Here is a 23,589-nt window from a genome sequence, read left to right as displayed (position 1 = left end):
GTGAATCTGGGCATCATTAAAACCATTCTGGGTGAAATAAAGTAGAGTAACGTGACCCTGCTGTAAATCTGTAGCTGTTCATATCAGACTAAAATGCTTTCTAAGACAACATTATGCATACATTTTTGAGTTTTCCCTAAAAGCACAGCATACAACATAAAGAACATTGTTTTGTGAACAGAAGTCTTCAATGCCCCCAAAAGCTCTTTATTATTGTACAGCCACTAAAACATTAGTAGTAGAAAAATAACTCAATACATGAAAACCAAAGAACAATGCCATAGTAATTATGGATGCATCATGTCAGGATCATAAAATCTTCTCCATATGAGTGTGTGATATTGTCAGCCCTCCTCAGGTTTCCATATCTGGGATTTGCAGCTGAGTTTTGAGGTTTTTGTCCAGCAGCATTAAACTCTGTACCGCCAAACTCCTGCAGTCTGCGTCACAATCATTCTCCGCCACATCTGCACGCAATAACACATTTCTGAATAACATACACAAACTCAAAACACATAAAGAGTCATACAAACACTCTCTACCTGCTAGCCAGGCTCTGGTCTCCATCAGGTCATCACCGAGTTCTGTGAGTAAGTTCTCACCAGGCATGCTCAGAAACACACCACACACTGCAAACACAACGCCCCTCCGCACCATCCTACAGTTAAAGCCAGAGAGAGTGTGACATGACGTGTATATGCATGTGATATAATGCATCCTAGAACACAAGCTTACTGGTCAGTGTGGAAGCGCACGGCCCAGACAAAATCCAGGAGAGCTCGGCCCATCTGCGACGTAACCTGAGAAAAAAATCATCAATGATTATATGAAGTGCGTATTATTCCTAATAGGGCTGCACCATTTTCTGATAAAAAATTGAGATTTAAATGCAATTTAAAATTCCAAGTTTGCTGTGCTTGTTTGCATACTAAGTTTTATTATATATCAATATGACTATAAAATATTAATTATAATTATCATTACTAAATTAAATACAAAAAAAATCTAAATTACTATTGTAATATTTCACTGCAAAATAAAATGTATTTAAGAAAATATTTTTTTTAATGCAATTGCGATTTAAAATTTTGTTTGCTGTGCTTGTTTGCATGGATGCACAATTTGGCCAAAATGTTGTGATTATGATTATATATCAATATGGCAAATAATAATAATAAGAACAACAACAACAACAAAAAGAAGAATTATGATTATGATTATTACTACTAAATAAAAATATAACATTTTCTAAATAAAAACAAAACAAGAAATGTCACTATTGTAATGTTTCACTGTTAAAAAAAATAAGTGTTTAATAAAAAAAATATAATATAATAATAATAATTATTATTATTATTAATATTTTAGATTGTAAAATTAAAATTACAACACTATTATGTATGGCTGTTTTAATTTCTTCATTTTGCAAATTTGATCTTCCGTTTGCATGAATAAAAAGCTAATTTACCACATTTATTTCCAAAATGATAACTGGACACTTATGTGTAACATACTGCAGCATGTTTGAGCGTGCATAGATTGTGTAATGCATATTGTGTTTGTGTATGATTGTACCGGTGCATTGATGGCCAGGTGCATGAGCAGCCCAAGAGTGTGCAGCAGTCTTCCTAGCACTAGATGATCACTCCCCAGAAGGTCAAAGGTCACCTGCGGCCTATAACAAATCATGAAATCAGTGCAATAATGTAACACGAGCTAAAGAAAATCTCTGCATGCATACAGACTTGTCATAGTTCCTGAGCAGCGGGAAGAAGAAGAATCCAGCGACCGGAGCGTAACGGTTGGGAACGGCTTTAACAGATGGAGTCCCACCCTGAATAGAATGAATTAGACATCAATATTAGACGTCATTTCATTGTTAACATGCATTATGCACCTTTGTGAGGGTGTCTCACCTTGCTAATTCGTCTGGTTTTACTCTGGATTCGTTTTTCCACAATCTGCCGCCAGTGTGTGATGTCATCACGCTGCTCTAGAGCTGTCACTGCACTGATTGGCTGAGCTCCAGCGTGCTTATTTATGATTGGCTCAGACAGTTCCTGGGCAGAGAGAGCAAGAACCTGGAACAGTAGAAGTGTTCGTTTAGTGGTTGAGAAGTCACATGTGTCACATGATCTTCAGAAATCATTCTATTATGCTGATTTGCTGCTCAAGAAACATTTCTGATTATTATCAATGTTGCAAGCAGATGTGCCGCTTCATATTTTTGTGGAAACCGTGATGCATTTTTGTTCAGGATTCTTTACATCGGGCTGACCTCCAGAATGTCCATTCTTTGTCTCAAGCTGTAGTTGAGAGAGTAGAACTCTGTCGTCCAATAATCTACAACCTACAGAGGAAAAAAAAAATCAGTGCCTTCCATATGCTCCTATGTAGAGCTGAGTGTGTTTGTGACCATCTGTCTGATGTCTCACCGGTTTGATGTCTGTAACAGTGAGGGCCACCATAGCCTTCTGCCGGAGCGTGTGGAAGTGCGGGGTGCTGTATCTGTCCTCCAGGTGGAGCAGCACTTTACTGAACTGAACACTCACCTGTGATACACTCAGACTAATGAGTAATGAGACATATAAGAGTTTTAGTCATTAAAAGTCTGCTGCGATGACCTCTGACCTCTTGTGTGGCCTTCACATTCTTCCTAAGGAGAGCTTCTGCCAGCTGCAGACTGAGTTCAACCCTTTCAGCATCATCAGACGACATTAATGCTGGAAATAAAAGACACGCTCAATGCAATGACCTCAGAGAAAAACTGCAAATAGACACTTAAAGGTCTTTGATTGCAGGGTGATCATCCTTAACTAAAACTAAAACAACTCAAACTTTTTTGTTAATTGAAATAAAGCTAAAATAAAATAAAACATAAATATTAGATGAAAAACTAACTTATTTCAGTTAGTTTCAAACACTTCTAATTTTTGTTTAGTTTAAATTAAAACAATAAAATGACTAAAGTTATGCACACACAAAAATATATATGTACATAATATTAGATAAATAAATGACAAAAAAAGAACTGAAGTTAAAATTAAAACAAAGTATAAAAATAAACGCTCATTCAAAGTAAATTCATATTTAAGTTGAAGCACTAAAATAATAATATATAGTAATAAATAAATAATATTATATGAATACATTATAAATTCATTATATTATATATATATATATATATATATATATATATATATATATATATATATATATAAAAATGGAAATTAAACCTAAATTGTATTTAAAAAAAACTTATTGAAATGACATGTGCACATAAGAAAATTACTTAAAAACATTAGTAAAAATGTAAAGTATAATAATATAAGCTACTTCAAACTATTAATAAAGACTGTAATATTATGTAAACAATACTAAAATAACACTTTTGGACTGTAGATCACCTTCCAGACAGTCTCTGACGTAACGGGGCGGCGCTGATTTCTTCTTCTCCTGATCAGCTGACATGTCATATGGAGTCAGATCATCATCTTAGAGAAGAATAGATGCATCGTTTCAAGAGAAATGTTTTCAGTGAGCATCATCACTGGACGTACAGCTCTCATGTGTGTTTATGGTGGTGTAGATGTACCTGTCCAGTTCAGAATCACTCCCGCGACCAGCTTCTGATGGCGCTGACTGACCGGCCGAACCATCAGCTTTAGACTCTGGCTGAAGACTGAAACACAATATCAAAAAGTCACAGAGGTGTCACATACAGCTCATTTTCATTTTAAAATAAGTTGCACTGGTTCAAAATTGCATGGTAATAGACACTTAAAGGACACCTTAACTAGACACTTAAAGGTCTTTGATTGCAGGGTGATCATCCTTAACTAAAACTAAAAAGATGTAAGATGTTAAAATGGTAAGAAAAAAATAAGTTGCATCTGTCTAAAAGTCACATTTTATTATTGCAAAATACTGGTAAATATAACCAAACGTTTGCAAACATTAAAAACACTAGAAATATGTGACACTGGACCACAAAACCAGTCTTAAGTGTCAACTTTTCAAAATTCAGATATATACATCGTCCGAAAGCTGAATAAATAATCTTTCCACTGATGCATGGTTTATTATGATAGGACAATATTTGGCAGAGATACAACTATTTGAAAATCTGGAATCTGAGGGTGCAAAAAAATCTAAATATTGAGAAAATCATCTTTAAATTTGTCCAAATGAAGTTCTTAGCAATGAATATTACTTATCAAAAATTAATTTTTGATATATTTACAGTAGGAAATTTACAAAATAACTTAATTGAACATGATCTTTACTTAATATCCTAATGATTTTTGGCATAAAAGAAAAATCAATAATTTTGACCCATACAGTGTATTTTTGGTTATTGCTACAAATATACCCCAGAGACTTAAGACTGCTTTTGTGCTGCAGGGTCACATATGGGTTTAGTTTCACTCACTTCACAAAAAAAATCCTTTAGATTTAAAGGTATTCGGAACAGAAATAATGAAAAACATAAATTATTATAAACAACATTTACTATAAACACTAACTCTAAACGAATTTATTTAAAGCGAAACTACCGGCACGTGGGAAATGCGCTATACAAATAAACTTTTATGCTGTATGAATCCAGATGTTTTCCATGCTTGACATAAAGTTGTTTAGGAATATACGCTGCAGCATGTTTCAGATGATTTAAAAAAACATGACTTATATACTGGAATATACAGTAAACAAAATACTGACATGAAGTGTGCATTTTACCTAGTGGAGGTGTCAGGCCGCTGTTGTTCATCATCCTCATCCTCAACAGATGGAGACTCCATTAATGACTTCAGCTCTCTGGTCTCCTCATCCGCTTCATACTGACACACAAAACAGCTTAATTAGCACTGAAAGAGTCAAGGAATGAAATAAATATCTCAAGTCCACAGTTGTAATAGTAGAAATGTGACGTGCACATCTGTAACTTCTGCAACATGCAAAATGCTTTCATCTTGCTAACCTGGAATTTTAACTGTGATCCTGGTGTGTCTAATTTGTGACTGAGACACTCTCCCACGATCATACCCATCCGACGAATACGCTCGATACCGCTGTCTAGACGACACTGGACACCTCCCAGCATGCACTGAAACATCTCTGCAGGACAGGAAACCTCATAATACACCAGTAAATAAGGAAAACAGCTGTACATTTGAATGTATGCGTGTGCATTACCTTGTCGTAGTTCTTGTATTTCAGAACGGCTGAGTAAAGCCACACACAGCAGCAAAGCTTTACTGACGTACAGCTGCTGTTCAACAGACGTGTGCTTCACGGCACTGCTGTTACACCACACCTGACACACACTCCGAACGACCTACACACATCAGGTAGAACTTCTCTATTACATACACAAATGACTTATGAGAACAAATATAGAACGACAAACACAACAGTTATCATCATACCTGTTTGAGCAGCGTCCGACGCTCTGAATCCAGAGCCAAATATCCAAGAACAGACTTTAACAACGGAGTCTGAGATCACAGAGAGACAGGAAAAATAAAAAGTCCATACTTGTATTCAGCGAGGTTGCATTAAATTAATCAAAAGTGACGTAAAGTGAAGACATTTATAATGTAATAAAAGAAATTTCAATTCAAATAGATGATATTCTTTTGGACTTACTGTACTGTTCATCAAAGAATCCTTAAAAACATGCATCACAGTTTCCACAAAAATATGAAGCAGCACAACTGTTTTCAACATTGATAATAATCAGAAATGTTTTAAAGCAGCATATTAGAATGATTTCTGAAGATCATGTGACACTGACGATTGGAGTAATGACGCTGAAAATTCAGCTTTGCATCACAGCAATCAATTACATTTTAAAATATATTACAATAGAAAAGTTATTTTCATATTTGGTTATATTTTTACTGTATTTCTGATTAAATAAATGCAGCCTTGGTGAGCAGAAGAGACATCTTTCAAAAACATTTTAATTTTACTGTTTTTAACAGCAGCGTGAGTTATGCTTTAAAAATTGAGAATGTATTTTTCTTATTTTGTCATCCTTTAATATGGTATCTGATAATTAGAATGATATTTATATGCAAATGTCAACATCTTGAATAATTACAGTATTCAAATACCATGGTATTTTCATAGTATTTTAAAGAACAGGATGGTATTACCATTACTACAGTGTCCATATTACATTTTAGTAAAGAATAGGTAACATTCTTATTTGTTGTTAATATTTTGTTGTTCTTGTTAACAGTTGTTGTTGATATTTGTATCTTTTATTTCACTACTCACTGTGTGCTGGTACTGCTGCAATAACAGTTTATGAGTGAGAACAAACTGAGCTTTCTTATTGGTCAGCACCAGGTTTCCCATCAGCCTGGACACAGCAGCCGCCCTGAAACACACACTCGTATCAGCTAACAACTCATTCATTAAGAATTCATTACTGTTAATAACCTCCTCTCGTACCCGCTGAGACTGCGTATGAGTCCTGTGATGACGCACTCTGTGCATCTTTCTGGAACCTTCTCCAGCAGTCTCTGCGTCACACGCTGCCACAGAGGGTCCACACGGGTCAGGGATGAGAGCCGGGGTGCCAGAGTCTCAAAAATCTGAGCTACACAGACAAACACACAGATACTAATGCAGGAGACAGGTTGCAATCAGTGAAGAAAAATTACATTAGTAACTTAAAAAAGAAACTTACAGCTGTATCCTTGGATACACACTTTTCCCAAAACCTGAGCCACAAACCCAAGAGAGCAGTCCTGTCCCGCTATATCAGAAAGATACACATGAACGAGGCAAAATAAGACAGATGGAGACCAAATATACATTAAATTATGTAGTATATGCATCAATGCATTAAATATGTAGTGATTGTAATGATGCATGCAAATATAAAGTGGCTGTTATGATGTATTAAAGAATGTATTGGTTGTAATTATGCATTAAAATATTATGTGGTTGCAACAATGCATAAAAACATTCTGTGGCTGCAATGATGCATTAATATATGAAGTACTTGTAATGCAGTAAAATATATGGTGGTTGCAATGATGCATTAAAATATGCAGTGGATGCATCAATGCATTAAATACACAGTGGTTGCAATGATGCATTAAAATATGAAGTACTTGTAATGCAGTAAAATATACGGTGGTTGCAATGATGCATTAAAATATGCAGTGGATGCATCAATGCATTAAATACACAGTGGTTGCAATGATGCATTAAAATATGAAGTACTTGTAATGCAGTAAAATATACGCTGGTTGCAATGATGCATTAAAATATGCAGTGGATGCATCAATGCATTAAATACACAGTGGTTGCAATGATGCAATAAAATATGAAGTACTTGTAATGCAGTAAAATATACGGTGATTGCAATGATGCATTAAAATATGCAGTAGATGCATCAATGCATTACATACACTGTGGTTGCAATAATGCATTAAAATATGCAGTCATTGCAATGATGCATTAAAATATGCAGTGGATGCATCAATGCATTAAAATACACAGTGGTTGCAATAATGCATTAATACATGCAGTCGCTGCAATGATGCATTAAAATATGCAGTGGATGCATTAATGCATTAAAATACGCAGTGGATGCATTAATGCATTAAAATACACAGTGGTTGCAATGATGCATTAAAATATGCAGTCGTTGCAATTATGCATTAAAATATGCAATGGATGCATCAATGCATTAAAATACACAGTGGTTGCAATGATGCATTAAAATATGCAATGGATGCATCAATGCATTAAAATACACAGTGGTTGCAATGATGCATTAAAATATGCAGTGGATGCATCAATGCATTAAATACACAGTGGTTGCAATAATGCATTAAAATGTGCAGAATTATGATATACATACATGATTTACATAAGCAGTGTTTTTGCAATTATGCATTAAAATATTAAGTTGTTGCAATGATGTTTTAACCATGTGTTGGTTTCTTTCTTTACAAGTATTTCAGCCCTGAATGTGTGTACCTCTGAGAGCGCAGCATGTCTTCTCCAGGGTGTCCAGCATGCTGGCAGCCAGCAGTGGGTAGTACTGCTGTGGTAAGAAGGTGTCAGGTGTGTCTGTGTGCAGATGGTTGCAGGTGATGGAGGGTAAAGCTGCAAGGTGCCCAATGATGGTCTCTCTTAGCTGGGGAGAGTCTGAACAGGCTCCGCCCACCTCACATCTGGACCACAACAACAACTGGAGACGACCAGAAGAGAGGAACTTCTCCAGTACAGACATGCACCGCTCCAGAGCCGCACTCTCTTGTGTGTGCAAGAGACACAACACATCATCAGTACAGCACTGACATAACATAACAGATAGATAGATAGATAGATAGATAGATAGATAGATAGATAGATAGATGTCATACCCTCTGGAGCTGATGGTGTCCAGCAGAAGCAGGAGTGTTTGGTCCGGTGGACCCCTGAGGAACATCTCACACCAGAGCTTCTTGATCTCCTCGTCATCACACGACCTGCCTAAGCAGTGCGCGCTCACCAGCACCTGAATCGCGTGTGTGTAGTGAAGGCGCGTGAACTCGGCGTCCTCCAGGTTGCGCGTGAGTGTGCGCAGCGCGTGCACGATCTCCCCGGGGTCTCGCGAGGCTGAGAGAGTCCTCAAGCACGAGTCCACCTGCAGCCGCATCGGCGCCTCGGTCCCGGCGGACCCCATGACGTCACGGAAACCGATGCTTGGCTGAAGATCCAGTTTGATGCAGCATCCCTTCTGCAACATAATATTAAAACATCACTGAATACATTTGGAAGTTGGACGAGGCTTGCCATATCCGGGTCATATACGACATATAATCATTTAAATTAATAATCCCCCAAATATCCTATCAGAGCTAACCATATTTATACTACATGAATACCACAATGTTAATGCATGCAAGTGATTATATAGTAAACGTACTTAACTCGGTTATCGTTTAAAAGTCATTCCGTGATGACAAAACATAAAGCAACTGGCGTGTTGACATAACGCCATGTGATTGCGCTCTAATACGTGTCCGTGTAGAAGCAGATCGTCTGAACAAAGGTTCCTATCGTAATCATCAGTTTATTCCATAAGAGTTCACTAGATGGCGCTACAGAACACGCTAACCTTCTTCACGCTAGGCTTGTTCTTTGTTAATTACTTTTTTATTAATTCATTTACTAGGTTCATCAAGAATAAGTTAATTAATAATTATAAAAAGCATTAGTAGCCTCCAAAAACCTTAAAATAATTCCCTTTTTTTTCTATGTGTGAGCAAACAGCATACTGATAATATTATATATATATATATATAGAGAGAGAGAGAGAGAGAGAGAGAGAGAGAGAGAGAGAGATGAAATATAAAATTGTAATCCGTTACATTACAAATTTTAGGTAATATAATCAGACTACTTTTTGATTACTTTTGGCCTAACTCGTTTATCATATTGATTTAAATAGGATAATCTTGTACCGGATTGATATTAAAAAAGCAAAGAAAAGGAAAATATATTACATTTCGTGTTATTAACATAATGAAGTGCACTAAACATTACATTGCATCAAGGTTTCCCAAACTAGGATCTGCAGGGGGTTTGTGAGTTTAACTGAAAGTTAATAATTAAATTATAAAAAATTAAAATTAAAATAAATCATTTTAAAACCGCAAGAATCAAACCAACACACCTAATAAAAATAAAATATTTTAAGATTTATCTAGACAATTCAAATAAAAATGTTGAGAAAACAAACTGAGATGATGCATTTGAAAAAAAGAAACATCCACAAAGAACTTATTCGCACTTAATTTATTGGTGACTAATTTTATTTCCATTTTTCTTTTAACCTTCATACAATTATTTGAAAATCTATAAGACCCCGAACAGTAAAAGATACATCTTAGGGGGGCATCCTCAAAAGAAAGCAAAACATTCAACAGAAGACAATACTGATATCTTTCCTTTATACAGCAACCTTAACAATCAGAGTAAACATCCTTTTTTACAATTGTATCCTTCATTAGGAGGAGTCCTTTTTCTTTTATTAACATGTATTTATAACTATTATTAGTCTTTTAGTAAAGTCTAAGTGGCAAGCAGAACTCCGTCTAAGCGGTGAAATGTTGTCTTTGGACACTGGAAATGTGTGTTGACATATATATATAAATCATATACAGCAGCTGTTTAACATCAGATCAAGAGCAGTAGATTCAGATCTTCCCTTATTGTCTCTGTAAGGATATTAAGAAAGGAGACAGTGGGCGGCAAATGCACGCACGCACACATGCGTGTACACTTTTAAAAGTTTACAGAAGCAATGTTCCCGCGCTTTAATGTCCATCAGTTTCATTACAGTAGCTTTAAAACAGCCATACAGACGTAACAGCAGCAGAATCGTCCTTAAATGTTATCCAGCATCGTCTTAGAAGAACTGATCGGACGGGTCTTAAAACCGAAATATGCAAGTCAGAGGAGACGGGAAAGAAAAAAATGGACTGCAGTCTGATTTTCAACTGGATTTGCAAAAAAAAAAAAAAAGTTGAAAGTGAAACTCAAACATGCTTGTCCCGGATGTAGATCCATAATGATGCGCTGGATCAGACGAAAGTCAAGTGGAAGACAACACGAAACGAAATCTGATTTCCTTTTGTCCATAAAAATACGATTCCAAGAACTAAACGTTCTAGATTAATATTTACATCCAAATTCATCCAAGAGAGAGAGAAAGAGTTCTGAAACGCAGAAATGAAGCAGAAGTCCTTTTTCCCGCGTGTTCTGTCAACGCTTCGAGTTCCCTTCACTGCTTCAGTGTCCGCTTCTTTTCCCCGCCAACACCGATAAAACAGCTTCACTTTATTTATCTTCCAAACTATTTAAATAACAAACAGAAATTTCTCTAAATAAAATTACTTGAAGTGCAATGAACATTTCCAGTGAGTCTTAAGTACAGAAAATCAGTCTTCTGGAAAGAATCCAGGGCAGGAGGCGGCAGACGAATATTCTCAGCAAGAAATCGCACAGGACCGATGACCTTACCCACAATGCAACACTCCCTTGGGTGGGTGTCAGTCTCCCCTGATCCTTTGCGTTCCGCATCATCGTAATAAATAACAATTATGCAAGTGAAAACAGCACTAACATTCAGCAAAAACTCGCTTAATGGTACACACACGCTCAACCCTCGGGCCAGCAAATGTCCCTCACATGGGCTCACGGTGTGACTGTAAACCAGACTTACACTGGTAACTTCAAACAAACAAGTTTCTTACACTGAAATACAATCCATGAGTTGTGAACACAAACACACACAGAGGGAACGGGCACCTCAATCCCAAAACACAGGGAAGTCACAGGAACCGAAGGACGGGGCCATTCACACACACACACACGACAAACAGTGCTCTGAATGATTAAATTATTTGATCAACATAATGATTGGATTCTTCACATCATCTCCAGATCTGCTCTTTGTGCCTCTCGCCTCCTGTTTCAGTTCATAAATCAGGCAGGGTCGTCGCCACGGTGATTATTTGACCTCCAGGATGGAGGGGTTGGACTCCATGATGGCGACGATGATGCGGTCGATGTAGTCCTGCAGACGGAAGTTGATCTCCTCCTGTTTGTGGACGGCCTCCATCAGCTGCTCACACACACATTAAATATCAAAAAGCGTTCATATTACAAGCATAAATAAGCACAATAGTGTGATGCTGACCTCAGTGCGAGACACATTGTTGATCTCGGCGGCGAGCGACTCAGACAGAGACTCGCTAAACAGGCTCTTTGCCCCTTGGATGCTCAGATTAATGATCTGTCCGTTCAGCTCGTCGTTCTGCTCCTTCAGACCGCGGTTGTCCTGTAAGAGATATTTGACCAGTTTGAGTCTTGGGTGTGTAGTTATCTTTTTTACTAGACTGTGTAGACTAATTTTAAGGGTTAGTTCACCCAAAAATTAAAATTAGGCTGCGTTTGGTGTATATGAATTTCTTTGTTGCATTCCTTGAGTCCAAAAGACATGAAATAAAAAGCACCCTTCCATAATAAAAAAAAAGAAAAAGTGTCTCACACGGCTCCATGAACAAAGGCCTCCTGTCAAGAATCGATGCGTTTTTGTAAGAAAAATACCCATATTCAAAACGTAATAATCGCTTTAATCTAGCTTACGCTCACTGTAGGGCTGTGCGATTAATCGAAATCGTAATAAAATCACGATTTGAGCGTGCGCGATTTCTAAATCGCTTTATAGCACGATTTTCCGCGGTCCCAACCTCCCGCAGTATGCTATCCGATCCAATCAGAATGCAGCGCACCTAAGTGAAGCGCGAGAACAGAACAGACTGGGCATATGCCTAACTCCAGGTTCACGCTCTGTCTGTAATGCGTATTTTTTCCGAGCCCATGTTAATGGATCAGAGCTTCACACTGCACACAGTAAAAGATGTGAACAGAAAAGGTTAGAAATCTTAAGGTGCAAAATGCATGAATATCTAGCACCTGAGCATAGAGAGAGTTGTGAGTGAGTGAGAGAGAGGAGACATGTTTTAATTGCGCGCATTCTCTCCGGACGACAGCAGTGTGTATCGGAGCACGCGTGTCTGGTTTTGTGACAACGCAAAGGAGAGCGGAGAGATTTGCACTCGCGCATTATTTTAATGTGCTTCCGCGTTACAATAACGCGCTCTCGCTGCTGCTTCTGACCTGCATACACATACTGTATACGCACTGCAGATGGAGTACGTGTGAACCTGTATAATGTATAACAAATCTATTTCAACACCTGAGGCACCGCTACAATGAGCTCTAAAAAAAAAAAAGAAAAAAGCCCTGGACACGGGTTTTATTTTATTTTCTTTGCCATATGTCTAGACATTTTGTTTGACATCTTTACTTAGTGATTATTTTGACTTATGTCTGTTCTAGAGGCATGTGACAACTTTTTGATAAAGCTCTCATTGGTTTTCTTTTGGAAATATGTTTCAAATTTATACTGAATGCATTTATGACTATAAAGCATGTCTGTGTGTGTGTCAAAATCGTGATTAAAATCGAAATCGCAAAATTGATCAAAAAATCGTGATAGGTTTTTTTTGTCCATATCGCACAGCCCTAGCTCACTGTTGTAAACTAAGCAGTTCCGGGCGGAAGATGTATGAGGTCAGATTTGTGCATGCGCTGCTCAGAAGTGACACACAGAAACGCAGCGGAGAGATCAAAACAAAACAACGGTCACTAAGTAGAAGTACAAAACGAGGATTTGCTAAGAAGAATGTCTGAGGATTTTGATACAAGCCAAGAGGAGACTGGTTTTCCTTTGCTAAAGTAAGGAAACTTTGCTTCTTTTGATCGTGTAAACAAACGTTGGTTTTCACGAGACTCACCAGCGCATGCACAAAGCTGACCTCATACGTCATCCTCCCGGAGCTGCTTAGTTTACAACAGTGAGCACAAGCTAGATTCAAGAGATTATTATGTTTTGAATATGGATATTTTTCTTACTAAAACGCATCGATTCGCTACAGGAGGCCTTTGTTCACCCCCTGGAGCCGTGTGAGGCACTTTTATGGAAGGGCGCTTTTTATTTCAAATCTGTCTTTTGGACTGAAGGAATGCAACAAAGAGAGTCATGTTAAATAGAAAATTTGGCTCATTAACAATTATGTCTGCCAACATTAAAAGCCGAGCCTATTGAGCTGTATTATATATTTGATATACTATAGCCTTTTTGAAAATGTGTTTTTTGTGTGTCTTATTATTGTAACAGTGTACCTTAAGTTATTTTACAGTGACATTTATATTGTAGTTATATTGGAGTCAATTTGCCATAGACTTGTAAATGTATTTTCTTGTTCGTATTTTAAATTAAAATTAAATTATATTTATGCATTTAGCAGACGCTTTTATCCAAAGCGACTTACAGTGCATTCAGGCTATCAATTTTTACCTATCATTTTTTTTAATTTTTGTATTTTAATGCTTTTTTTTACATCTTGGCCAGGGGACTACAGATGAAAAAAAGCCTTTTGGCTAATTCTGGCTTTTTTAACCATGTTTGTTCATGTGTTTTATGAAATTGCACTGTCCCCTTTTAAATAAACCATTAAATCAAATCAAATCAAATATACACCTAGAATGCCCTAATTTGAATTTTTGGGTGAACTAACCCTTTAAGTCTGCTTACCTGATTTCTAATGCATGTTGACTGGTGTGAGTCTGTGTTTACCTGTCTCAGACTTCTGTATTATGTTTACCTTTTAAGTCTTTCTTAACTAGTATTAGAGTTTACCAGTTTGAGTCTGGGATTAGTCTTTACCTGTTCTGTTTTTGTTAGTTTATTTATAGTCTTTGCTGACATGTTTAAGTTTGTATCCTATCAGTATTTACTTATTTGAGTCTGTGTTTACCAGTTTGAGTTTGCATTTAAGTCTGTTTTTACCAGTTTGGTCCTGTGTTTTACCTTTTTGTGTCTATTTACCTGTTTGAATCTTTTGGGTTTGTGTTTACGTGGTTTAGTAATAGTTTACCTTTTCTGTGTTGACCATTTTGAGTCAGTTTAAATCCTTTGAGCCTGTTGTTACCTGTTTTAAGTCTGTTGAGTCTGCGTTTAAGCCTGTCTTTCGCTGTTTGAGTCTGAGTTCATCTGTTTGAGCCTGCTTTTACTGATTTGAGTCAGTTTTTACCAGTGTAAGTCTTGTCCGAGTCTGCTTTTTACCGTTTTGGGTCTGTTCTTGCCCCGTGTCTTGTCTGTGTTGACCAGTTTAAGTCAGTTTTTACCAGTTTGAGTCAGTTTGTACCTGTTTGAGTCTGCGTATCTCCTGCTCCAGTTCGTTCTCTCTCATGTGCGTGTTGTATTCCTGCAGGCCGGAGCTGGCCGATCTGCCTCTTCTCACTTCAGTCTCCAACTTAAACAGCTGCAGGTGTTCCAGCTGCTTTCTCAAGTCCTCTATCAACTACACACACAGAGAAGCCATTAACAGAGATGAACAACCACGTGACCCCAGCTATAAAGCCAGACAGAAGACCTCTCACCCCCTGAGTGCACTCCTTCTCTTTCTGGGTCGTATGGCGTTCATGGCTCAGTTTGTCGGACATTTTCCTGCGGGATTCGATTTCTTCGTTCAATCGATCTGTGACGTCGTCCACCTCATCCTGAAGTTTCCTCTTTTCCTGCAAAAATGAGTCACTCTTAAAAGACCGTTTGGACTTTCTTTTGGACATTCGGCAACAAGTAAGAGTAAAAAGTGACTAAAATAACAGGTTTGATAGTCAATAACCATTCTTAATTCTCTCATCATTGGCAGATGTGACAAACAGGTCATTTTGGGCTCTGTATGTAATCTACAGTTGTGTATGTGTTGGTACCTCCTCCAGCCTCTCGATGTTGGCTCTCAGACAGGGAACACATGACCTCAGCTCACTGTTCTCCTCATCCAACTGATGCAACCTGAACACACAGACAAAAATGCACAATTATTTATTTTTTTGGGGGCAGAGTGCACAATGAAAACATTCAAACACAATACTGGGTGAGAGAAAACAAAAGTCATGTTAACACAGCTGAATTATTATTAAACACTGAGCCAAGTAATCTCAGAGCTCCTTTAAACCATTAAATCAAATGTATTGCTCTTCTCCACTAGATGGCATATCCACACAGAAGAGCTCCACAAAAGACAACAGATTCAAGCTCTTAACTGTAGTATTTTTTTAAATAGCATTATTGCATTAAAATGTTTAATTGGCTTTAATTTTAAAGTTTTTAAATAAATATGTCTATGTAGCTTTAATTTATTTATTTTTCAATTTTAGTTTCAGTAATTTAGAACTTTTATTTCAGTTAGTTGCCAAGGCTTTATTTTAATTAACACAAACATTTTTAATAGTTTAAGTTAACAATAACAACACTATAATCATCCTGGAATATATGAACAGTGAGAAATAGTATTTGCTGCATATGATGCATGTCTTCATATTTCTTGACTATTTTAAGACACTGAAGATAAGTTACCTGAGCTAACATCCTTCTCAGGAGGACTGTTAATAAAATTACACCTCTCCAAATGTGCTTAACAATATGTGGTGCAAGACTGATGACATACACACCCCACAAACAGACAAGTCTCTGCATTCACTTGATTTAAATATTGTTTTTTTTTTTTTTTTTGAATACTGTTGTTGCAAATTGTTTCAAAAGTAACATTATATAACTGCATAATATAAATGAAGATTTGTTAAAATTGAAAAATAATTATAATCTTGGAATCATCTGTTAATATGGGTCAAAAATGACTAACCCACCAGTAACATTTTGCCTCATGTGACATCATATTCCAGTTTAAGTGTTTTAGTGCATTTAAACAGTCATAATATAATCTGTTATTGTAAACCTTAAAAATATAATTTAACATTTTTCTGGTACATATATAAATCTACGTTTAAAATAATTCAAATGTATAATTTCTGTGTCAGGGAGAGTGCGAAACAGAAAAAAAAATATTGTTAAACCCAAAAATTGTTGTTTAACCCTGACTTCTGTCCAAAAAACTTCTGCGTAAAACTTGTTGGTCACCCACAGCGAAATTTCTCAAAATGCCATTCTGCATTGATCATTAAAGATGTATTGTGTCGGCCCTCACCTGGCCTGGAGGTTCTCGATCTCCAGGTCTCTCTCTCGCTGGAGTTTGTTCAGAGCATCTCTGTATTTACGGGTGTGCGTGAGTAAGTTCTCCTCTGTGCGCAGCTCCTGCTCCTTCAGCTGCTCCTCCAGAGCGTTTGCGCGGTGGACGAGAGCGAGGTTCTCCTGCCGCAGGCGTGCATGCTGCTCTTCGCTCTCCACTGAGTCCTTCTCCAGCTCGCACACACGCTTCTCCAACAGCAACACCTGCAGGACAGACACAGCCTTTGTTCCCCAAGCATTCACAAAACTATCCCTTTTTCTATTCCGTCCACGTCATGTGTGCATTTTTGACTGCACTGTCACTATCAGATGAAAACACAACTCGAACTGAACTGAGATGAATAATGATACAGTTGTCTTCTTCAGAGCTGCTTTATGTGTGAATTGCAATTTTTTAATTGAATATTGTTGTTCCAAAATTAATTGCTTATTTAAATGTCACGAAGGTAACATTATCCAGCTGGATGACATGAATGAAGGTTTGTCAACATAGAAAGATAATCTTGGAATCATCTGTTAAAATCGATCAAAATGTACTAATCCACCAGTCATGTTTTGCTTTGAATCACATCATATTCCAACAAAAGCATCTTTATGAAGTTAAGCTAGCACTTCAAATATAGCAGACAAACATCTAACTGATTGCTTTTGCAACATCAGCACTATTATTTAACTGAATTGACTCGATACAGATATTTATAGCTGAATTGAGCTTGTTTCATAATCAATGAACTTTACACAGTTATTGAACTGAACTGAATCAACACTGAATCAACATTGAATGTGTCTCATATTTGAAAAGGTTTGCATCATTGATTCTGTTTTTCTCCTGTTTATCACTTTAAGGCTGATTTGAAATCATCTGTATTGTATCAAGGTAAAAAAAATACTGTGTCATGGTAATATTAACTTTTTATTAAGATCTTGGTTACTTTTTGCCCTTTGATGATGATGATGAAAACAACCCAATTCACATCAAATGCACCATTTCAACCAGCTTGACACAAAATTTCTGTATTCGTTTCCGAACCTTGTCTGTGATATCACAGTCTGCAAGGTCCAAAATGTCTCGAGTCAGATCTCCCATGACATCCAGAGTGCCAGAGTGCTGCAAGTGTCTGAAAAACACACGCAAAAACATTTCAACATGTTCCCTGCTGAACTGTAAACCAGCATGAATTTCCATGGGTTTTTTTTTTCTTGCTGCTGGACCAGCAAACTTGGACAGAGTCGACCAAGAACACTGCAAAAAATAAAGTTCCTCTTCTGTATTTTTGTCTTGTTTTCTAAACATTCTTAATTGAAAACACATTTACTTAAGAAATAAAGTCTTGCTAATTTTGCAAGTAAAATTACTTAAAATATAGGTGTTGTTTTCTGAAAAAATTTTAAACGAAAAAAAAAAATTTTGTCCTTAAAAACTGTTTGGTGCATTGAGAGGCAGGATCTCACCTTGCTGCTTTCTTACTGGACAACCTCTTGCTGGAACTATAAAAGAGAAAACAAACAGGAAACGGGTCAGGAAAAAAGAACGGCAAAGAGGAAAAACTCTTTCCATCCGTGACCTGTGAACCCCAGGTCAAAAAACACCCAGCGAAGCGCTGAAGTTTGGGGCCGTCAGCTCTTTCTGCAGGTTGAAGGCTGAATCAATGCACTTCTTTCAATGGTAATGACCTCACGGCACACGGAAATAAACACTGTATTTATGGAGGTGTAACATGGATGCGTGAAAGGAGATTCTGTTCCTGTTGCGCAAGTCTGAACTAAGAGAAACGGCTTTGTCTATTCTATTCATAGTCAAAAAACACACTCATCACTGTTCCCTACCGCCGCTTAGGACAAGCCAGGACTTTCCATGATCTTTTAAACAAAATACCATATATTAATATGTTAAATTAAAGTTGGAGAAATTACGTTCCCTAGGCTAATTTTCTTGGAAAAACTGACCAATGCAAAAAAACACAACATTGAAAATTTAATGCATACCCAGGTAGAATGGTAACACAATGTTATACAGTTCTTAAAGGTACAGTACACCCAATAATAAAGACTCATGTCATTCCAAACCCTTATGAGTTAATAAAATAAAAAAAGGAGATTTTTGAGCTTTTCTCATCTATACAATGGTGTTGTAAAATAAATACAGTCATATAGGTTTAGAACTACATGAGGGTGAGTAAATGATAAAAGGATTGTAATTTTTTTAAGCTTCCATCTCTTTAAGAAATTTGCTTACCTATGTGTTTTAAGCTATCAACACTGCCTGCTTATATTTGTATTATGTATCCTATATTATTTTGAAAATAGTTACCTAAAAAGAACATCGAGACTATCGTGCATGCATAAAACACACACAACACAACACACACCACAGCATCAACAGCAGAGCATTTATGTTCACCACAAACTTCATCTACAGAATGTACAAACACTGAGCCTTCACATCAAAACCAACACGAGTCATGTGACACTGTACACACATGCAGACCGTGAGTGAGGGTGTGTGTGTGTGTGTACAGTGGCCAAACTCAACACACACGCAGGGGAGGCGTGCACATGCTGCGGGTGTGTTACCTATTCATCTCTAGTAACTGCAGTCGCGTGGACAGATCCTCCAGACTAATCATCTTATTACAACAATTACAGAAAAAAAACTCCAGCGCCTCCGACTGAAGGAAACTCTGGAAACTAGCAGGAAAAGAGCTGGGGCTGAGGAGACCAGAGGAGAAATATATAGGAGAAAAACAAGGGGAGAGGGAGAGATAAGACAGGAGAAATGAGCAGGAGAGAGGAGAAACAGGTAGAGGAGAGGAGAAATAAAGGAGAAAAGAACAGGGGAGAAGAATAGAAACGAGTAGAGGAGAAGAGAAGAGAAATGAAGAGAGAAGATATGAAAGGAGAAATGAGGAGAAGAGTGTAGAAATTAGCATTAGAGAACAGAAATGAGGAGAGAAGAAAAGATATAACAGGAGAAATTAGAAGATACAACAGGAGAGGAGAAGATATGAAAGGAGAAATGAGGAGAAGATCAATTAGTAGGAGTGTAGAAATTAGCAGGGAGACCAGAAATGAGTAGAGAAGAAAAGATATAACAGGAGAAATGAGGAGAAATGAGAAGATACAACAGGAGACATTAGTAAAGGATAAATAAGGAGAAATTAGCAGAGAAGAGAAGATACGACAGGAGAAATAGAACAGAAATCAGGAGAAATGAGCAGAGGAGAAATTAAGAGAGAGGAGAAGATACAAGAGGAGACATTAGAGGATAAATAAGAAAAATATGAGCAGATGAGAAGTCATGAGAGAGGAGAAGATATGGGAGAAATACGTAGAGAAGAAATGAGGGAAAATTAATGGGGGAGGAGGACAGGAGAAATGAGAAATTGGGAAGAGATGACGGAAGAAATAAATATAGAAAAGAAATCAGAAGAAACGAGAAGGGGAGAGGAGAAATTAGGAGAGGATAAGATACAACAGGAGAAATGAGGAGAGAGTGTGTGTGTGTGTTCAATAAGAGGATGAGCAGAGGGAGGGAGAGAACGGGGAACATTCATCTGAGTGAAGGACGGAGGAGGATCTACACAGAGGTCTGAGAGTGTGTTGTGTTTGCATGCTCTCTTCTCTAGTGTCTAGGTGTGTGCTGGATCACATACGCCTGACATCACCAGCACTGCAGTAAAACAATAGCCACAACAACTCGACCTTTACCCACTGATCATAATACTTCACTAGAGACATAATAGAGCAGTCAGCAGGACATCACTGGCGGTTTACCTTTTACCGCACGCACACACTGCTCAGAGGGAACATAAGATCTCAATCAGACGCACACACAGGTTTTGGTTTGTCTATCACACACTGTTTGTAAAAGAGAGAAGTCGTATGTGGTCAGGGAGTCGCTCTACAAGATCTCATTATGCACATGACCTTCGGTGCTGTGCTGACTCGCGTTCTCTTTCTCACTGTGTGGAAACTAGAAATAGTGTATTTCTATTTGTGCCCAGATAAACATTTACAGTGCCTATTTATACTTTCCAAGTTTAGCTCGAGATAAAGAATAATGACACACTGTCTTCTATGTATGGAGTGTGCAAGCTATACAATATTTAAGCAGTTTGAGAATGTTTTTATGTTTTAAATAATCCGCTATTTGTAGGATAAGCTTGTGTGTTACCTAGGCGACAGCAGCATCAGGGGGCGGGGCAGTGGGCTGTCTGGGTGTGGGAGTGGCTCTGTATTTCCCTCCCCCTCTGGCCCCGCCCCTCTATCCTCCTGATTGGCCAGCAGCAGGTCTGAAGTGTTGTTGCTCTCACCGAAATCCTCAAAGTGCTCCTCCTCTCCTCCAATCACGGCCACGAGGGTGTGGCCATTCAAATCAGTGCCCAATGTGAACCTATCACAGAAACACATGGAATATAATGTGTTATCTGCACATATTTCATTAAATGCTATTGAAAATACCAGGCTAACAAACATTTTCTTTTTACCATCGTTTCAAATATTGCTTGTAGCAAATGAATTGATTAAAATACATTTTTAGTTTTGTGGCCATAAATCTAAAAATGAATCTCAAATGTTTGGGGGTGGTATGATTTTTTATTTTAATGATTTTTAAAGATGTCTCTCATGCTCACCAAAGCTGCATTTAAAGACATTAACATTGTAGAATATTATTACCATTTAAAATAACTGTTGTCTGTTGAATATGTTTTAAAGTTAAATTTTTTTGTGTGATGTAAAGCTGAATTTTCAGCATCATTACTCCAGTCTTCAGTGTCACATGATCCTTGTTGGAAAAGTTGGATGGTACTATATATTTCATCACTAGAAGCTTAATTTATGTCTAATTTACCCTTAATTCACATATAATTTAGCACATAATAGTTTTACATAAAGAGTCTTAAGTAAAGTCTTAAGGAAAAATCCTAAAACTTTAAAATGTAAATATATTTACAGTGTCTCTGAACAATAAATTGAAATTCACAAATATAAATGTCTGCTTTTTTATTCCTACCATAAAAATATACAAAAACTCCATTAAAAAACATCTTTGTGTGTGAGGCAGAATTTGAACAGTTTGTTTTAAGGATGATAATCTGATAATTCACTTTAATCTCTCAGCAGCCCTAAAAATTCTACAAAGAACAGCACAAACCCTAAAGAATCCACACAAAAACAGCCCAACGCCAGTGTTTTCAGAAGTGCTGAAAGTAGGACAGTGATCATGAACAGGTCACATGAAAACTCACCATTAATGATGAAAAACATCACAAACCATTCTTTTAAAGTACATTTCATGCATTAAGTGCACTAGCATTCAAAGGTTTAGGCTCAGAATTTTTTAATCAAAGAATCATGAAAAAATATTTCTACCAAAATATTAAACTGTTTTCAACATTGATAATAACCAGAAATGTTTCCTGAGCAGCAAATCAGCATATTAGAATGATTTCTGAAGATCATGTGACACTGAAGACTGGAGTAATGATGCTAAAAATTCAACTTTTGATCACAGGAATAAATTACATCTTAAAATATATTCACATAGCTGTTAAAACAGTTAAAATTGTAAGAATATTTCACAACATTACTGTTTTTACTGTTTTTGATCAAATAAAATGGAGCCTTGATGAGTATAAGAATCAAAGACATTAAAAAAAAAAACTTTTTCAAACCTTTGAATAGTTGTGTATGAAAAGGATTAAAAAAAGAAAATACTGTACACGCTCACACACAACAGACATGACAAACTAACAAGAAAACTATTACTGGTTACATAAACCTGTCAAATACTCACCCTCGTTTCACTAGAACAGTGCGATTGGTCACACAAAGCACGCGTGAAGGTGGCGACCGCATCTTAAAGCGATTCGGCCTTTCTTTGGCGATTCTGAGCAACTGGGCACACAGTGTGTCAGCGCAAACCAAACCCCCACGATCGATAATAAACACAGTTTACTCAGAATAAACTAGCTTTCTGTGAGGTAACATGTAGCTGTCCCTGTAGAGTTTAATCTGCCGGACGTTCGTGACCCGGAAAATCTGAATCAATCTCCTGTACAAGCACAGTTACATATGCTTAAAACGTACGACGTGTGTGCGTCTTAATCTGATTTAGAGCTCAGTAACGGTGACCCAGTGTGTGTGTTAACATGCTCTGAAATCAGTTTAATCTCCGTATGCATGAACTTATGTTGCCCAACTCACACTCAAACACATATTTAACACAGAAACACGTTGCATTAATAATGCAACAAAATCAACTGGCAGGTAAACCAAGGCTAGTCTGTGGGATCTGAACAAAATCTAAATGCCAAGGACTGATATCTGAGAACGGAAGTCAAAGATCTAGAGAGAAATCTGCAAGTTATCGTAAAATATGATTATGCATTTTCCGTAACTCAGAATGTGAGTTTCGGGAAGGTCAGCGTTGGCGAGACGGCGTGACCCTGACACGGCAGGAATGTTAAATCAAGAGAAACACATGAGGGCTGAGAGCCAGGATATTTTACAATGACAGAAGCGAGTAAGGGAGAGAGAGAAACGGACCCTAGAGAGTGAAAGATGGATAAACTCTGGGCCGCAGGAAGGTAGAAAGAGCAAACTCCACACTTCCTGCAACTGGGCGACAGGAAAATAAAGACTGACACTGATAACACAGGAAACAGGAACACCTCGGTCAGCTGAGCTGATATTAGCGGCTCTTGGGAAATAAAAAACTCTAGTCAGCAGATTCTTGCATAAACACAAATAAACAGACTTACTCATGTACAACAGCGCACAACAACACTGCACACTTACTGCACAAAATTTAGGACAAATGCTATCCAATGCAATGTCAAAAATTAACAAGGTAAGCGAAACCTTATTTCGAAATTATAACCAGTCACTTTTGTTCAACACTTATGTGGCAT

General features: G+C 37.3%; 2 protein-coding genes across 4 annotated transcripts in view; both read right to left on the bottom strand.

The window, feature by feature from the left end:
• Positions 1 to 186: 186 nt before the first annotated feature.
• telo2 (TEL2, telomere maintenance 2, homolog (S. cerevisiae)) lies at positions 187 to 9,044 on the bottom strand. Of its 3 annotated transcripts, none has more exons than XM_042714756.1 (21): positions 8,939 to 9,044; positions 8,394 to 8,749; positions 8,005 to 8,285; positions 6,701 to 6,769; positions 6,463 to 6,610; positions 6,286 to 6,388; positions 5,430 to 5,498; positions 5,197 to 5,338; positions 4,982 to 5,118; positions 4,741 to 4,841; positions 3,596 to 3,682; positions 3,408 to 3,496; positions 2,632 to 2,723; positions 2,436 to 2,552; positions 2,279 to 2,350; positions 1,917 to 2,081; positions 1,746 to 1,834; positions 1,576 to 1,675; positions 736 to 800; positions 543 to 658; positions 187 to 467 (listed from the first exon to the last, which is right to left on the bottom strand). In XM_042714756.1, exons 2-21 carry the CDS (start codon positions 8,693 to 8,695, stop codon positions 355 to 357), a joined length of 2,457 nt encoding a protein of 818 aa, XP_042570690.1. In that variant the 5' UTR covers positions 8,696 to 8,749; positions 8,939 to 9,044; the 3' UTR covers positions 187 to 354. The 3 variants fall into 3 exon arrangements, with proteins under 3 accessions (XP_042570690.1, XP_042570689.1, XP_042570691.1); XM_042714755.1 differs by having other exon boundaries at positions 8,944 to 9,034; XM_042714757.1 differs by lacking the exon at positions 8,939 to 9,044 and having other exon boundaries at positions 8,005 to 8,284; positions 8,392 to 8,738.
• A 751-nt stretch (positions 9,045 to 9,795) lies between these two features.
• Positions 9,796 to 23,589, bottom strand: part of LOC109049169 (rab11 family-interacting protein 3-like) — a 28,866-nt gene continuing 15,072 nt past the window's right edge. Inside the window, exons 5-13 of the mRNA XM_019066871.2 lie at positions 20,850 to 21,068; positions 18,128 to 18,163; positions 17,706 to 17,793; positions 16,635 to 16,879; positions 15,361 to 15,442; positions 15,028 to 15,165; positions 14,793 to 14,948; positions 11,717 to 11,857; positions 9,796 to 11,641 (exon numbers count right to left, since the gene is read on the bottom strand). Of these exons, the coding sequence (XP_018922416.1) occupies positions 11,528 to 11,641; positions 11,717 to 11,857; positions 14,793 to 14,948; positions 15,028 to 15,165; positions 15,361 to 15,442; positions 16,635 to 16,879; positions 17,706 to 17,793; positions 18,128 to 18,163; positions 20,850 to 21,068 (1,219 nt within the window). The 3' untranslated portion in view covers positions 9,796 to 11,527. The remainder of the gene's footprint in view (positions 11,642 to 11,716; positions 11,858 to 14,792; positions 14,949 to 15,027; positions 15,166 to 15,360; positions 15,443 to 16,634; positions 16,880 to 17,705; positions 17,794 to 18,127; positions 18,164 to 20,849; positions 21,069 to 23,589) is intronic.

This window comes from Cyprinus carpio, chromosome A24 (genome assembly GCF_018340385.1).
Source record: "Cyprinus carpio isolate SPL01 chromosome A24, ASM1834038v1, whole genome shotgun sequence".
NCBI lineage: Eukaryota > Metazoa > Chordata > Actinopteri > Cypriniformes > Cyprinidae > Cyprinus > Cyprinus carpio.
Note: the sequence above shows the minus strand (reverse complement) of the source record. Positions and strands in the feature narration are given on the sequence as shown.

What these genes read in the sequence shown, in the direction of transcription:
- telo2 (XM_042714756.1), bottom strand. Translation starts at nt 8,695, where the DNA reads ATGGGGTCCGCCGGGACCGAGGCGCCGATGCGGCTGCAGGTGGACTCG. An exon ending in AATACAAGAACTACGACAAG is followed by an intron (nt 5,119 to 5,196) that starts GTAATGCACACG and finishes CCTGTCCTGCAG; the next exon opens with AGATGTTTCAGTGCATGCTG. An exon ending in CGTCAGAGACTGTCTGGAAG is followed by an intron (nt 2,724 to 3,407) that starts GTGATCTACAGT and finishes TTTTATTTCCAG; the next exon opens with CATTAATGTCGTCTGATGAT.